A 2,733-nucleotide genomic window follows, 5' to 3' on the forward strand; every position below is an offset into this window, starting at 1 on the left:
CTCCCAGTATTTCCTTTGCATGTTGACAGTAACCACACAATAATTGAAAATCAGTTGTTTCACATAGACCCTAACCCTGCTGCAAGTACTTCACAGTGGATTTGGAGATTCACATCTGCACTAATTTTACTATGTAAATTAGGAACTGAAATTACTTTTATATCACTTTAATATTTTATACAAATAATGTATGGGCATGGCATCGACAAACCACAGAGTTGACTGATGGTCCCATAACCCACTCCTCTTGAAACCCAAAGCTAATACTTCAAATTATTTTACAGTTTTTTCCAATACTTCCTATATATTTTAAACAATATGCTTACCTTCTAATGCTTGATTCTTTTTTTTTTAATTTTTTTATTTTTGGGACAGAGAGAGACAGAGCATGAACGGGGGAGGGGCAGAGAGAGAGGGAGAAACAGAATCGGAAACAGGCTCCAGGCTCTGAGCCATCAGCCCAGAGCCTGACGTGGGGTTCGAACTCACGGACCGTGAGATCGTGACCTGGCTGAAGTCGGACGCTTAACCGACTGCACCACCCAGGCGCCCCATAATGCTTGATTCTTAAATCCCAAATACCAGACCATAATTTGTAAATTAGGCCACTGTGGATGAAATCTTACCCATCCCTATATCATCAAACTTTTCCTTCCACCACTTCATCATCAGATAATGATACTTAGGATCTACAAAGCTTGATTTGGCAAGCTTTTTGGAGAAAACTAAAAAAAAAAAAAGGTATGTATTTGTTAGCATGAACTGATAGGCTAATTTATCTTCAGAATTATTAGTGCTTGATTATAAGAAGAAATAATTGTCTAAGAGTAATAAAATGTATTAAACATGGTGTGTAAGGTATGCATTTACATTGATTAACAGTGCATATATAAAATGTATAAGTTCTGATGTTGATAATATCTAAATGTATATAGAAAAATAATATATATATATATAAATTTCAATAAAATCATTACAGAAATATATTATTCTTAGATATACAGATTTTTATGAAATATTTTGTATATATATGCATTTCCTATAAAGATTTTACCTATGAGGCAAAAACTGGCAGGTTTGTTTTATCAGAATATGTGTTAAGTTTTTTTAAGAGTTACAATGTTTCATTAATAAATCAGTTTGGAACAAAAAAAGGAATTAATAAAAGCTAATTTTTTTGTATGTAATATGTGTTTCTCTTTAGGGAAAGCTAAATTAATGTCCCATGGAAAATAATAACCAAACATCTACTGATTTTTTCTTATTGGGATTATTCCCACCATCAGAAATTGGCCTGTTTTCCTTCATTTTCATTGTTCTCATTTTCGTAATGGCTCTTTTTGGCAACATGTCCATCATCATCGTCATCCTCCTGGACACTCATCTCCACACACCCATGTATTTTCTACTTAGTCAGCTCTCCCTCATGGACCTGAACTATATCTCCACCATTGTCCCCAAGATGGTGTCCAATTATCTCTTTGGAAATAAGTCGATTTCTTTCATTGGGTGTGGAGTTCAGAGTTTCTTCTTCATTACATTAGCTGGTGCAGAAGGATTACTGTTGGCCTGTATGGCTTATGATCGTTATGTGGCCATTTGCTTTCCTCTTCACTATGTCATTCATATGAGAAAAAGAGTACTTGTGTTGATGATTACAGGATCTTGGATAATGAGCTCGATCAACTCCTGTGCCCACAATGTATATGCCCTCCATATCCCTTATTGTCGATCCAGAACCATCAATCATTTCTTCTGTGATCTCCCGGCCATGTTGACACTGGCCTGCATGGACACCTGGGTCTATGAGTACATGGTGTTTGTGAGCACCACAGTCTTCCTTGTGTTACCTTTCATTGGCATTGCATGTTCCTATGGCCGAGTTCTCCTCACCATCTACCACATGCACTCAACAGAAGGGAGGAAGAAGGCCTATTCCACCTGTACCACACACCTCACTGTGGTAACTTTCTACTATGCACCCTTTGCTTACACTTACCTACGCCCAAGATCACTGAGAACTCCAACAGAGGACAAAATTCTGGCCATCTTCTACACGATCCTGACCCCAATGCTCAACCCCATCATTTACAGCTTGAGAAACAAGGAGGTGATGGGAGCCCTGAGAAGAGTGATTCAGAGGATCTGCTGCTCTGTATAAGTGTCGACAAAGTTCTCCTTAATCCTGCTGCTTTAGAAATACATCATTTTCACCTTTTACACTCATAAGGAACAATGTCATTCCAAGATTCCAGACAAAGATGATATTAATCTAGAAAATTAAGATAATTGAGATTTTAAAAAATTTATATTCCCGATCACTTTATATTTGTGGTAATTTTTCAATAAATGTAAATGGCATATATTTTCCCTTAATTTGTGGGTAATAAGATTTTATTAATACATTGAAATGACATTCAAAACAGTCCAACTAGATGTATTATCCATTATACTAGTTCTAATATATTTAGCAAATCTCCCCAAATAGATAAAATGGGACAAAAGAACAAGAAATATTATAACATTTATAATATATATTATAATATATACATATATATGTATAATATATACATACATACACACACACACACACATCAACAGATACTTAGGATATGTAGGTTGTTTCCCTATCTTAGCTTCTTAGCTATTGTGTATAATACTGCAATTGACATACAGATTATCATATCTTTTCCAAATAGTGTTTTTGTATTTTTGGAAAAATATCCAGCAGTG

The 2,733-nt window shown here is 35.3% G+C and overlaps 1 protein-coding gene across 1 annotated transcript; it reads left to right on the forward strand.

Moving 5' to 3' along the window:
* The first annotated feature begins 1,225 nt into the window (after nt 1-1,225).
* LOC125171883 (olfactory receptor 2L8-like) lies at nt 1,226-2,161 on the forward strand. The gene has a single exon (XM_047869100.1). It carries the CDS (start codon nt 1,226-1,228, stop codon nt 2,159-2,161), a length of 936 nt encoding a protein of 311 aa, XP_047725056.1.
* Nucleotides 2,162-2,733: the final 572 nt, after the last annotated feature.

This window comes from Prionailurus viverrinus, chromosome A1 (genome assembly GCF_022837055.1).
Source record: "Prionailurus viverrinus isolate Anna chromosome A1, UM_Priviv_1.0, whole genome shotgun sequence".
Lineage (NCBI taxonomy): Eukaryota > Metazoa > Chordata > Mammalia > Carnivora > Felidae > Prionailurus > Prionailurus viverrinus.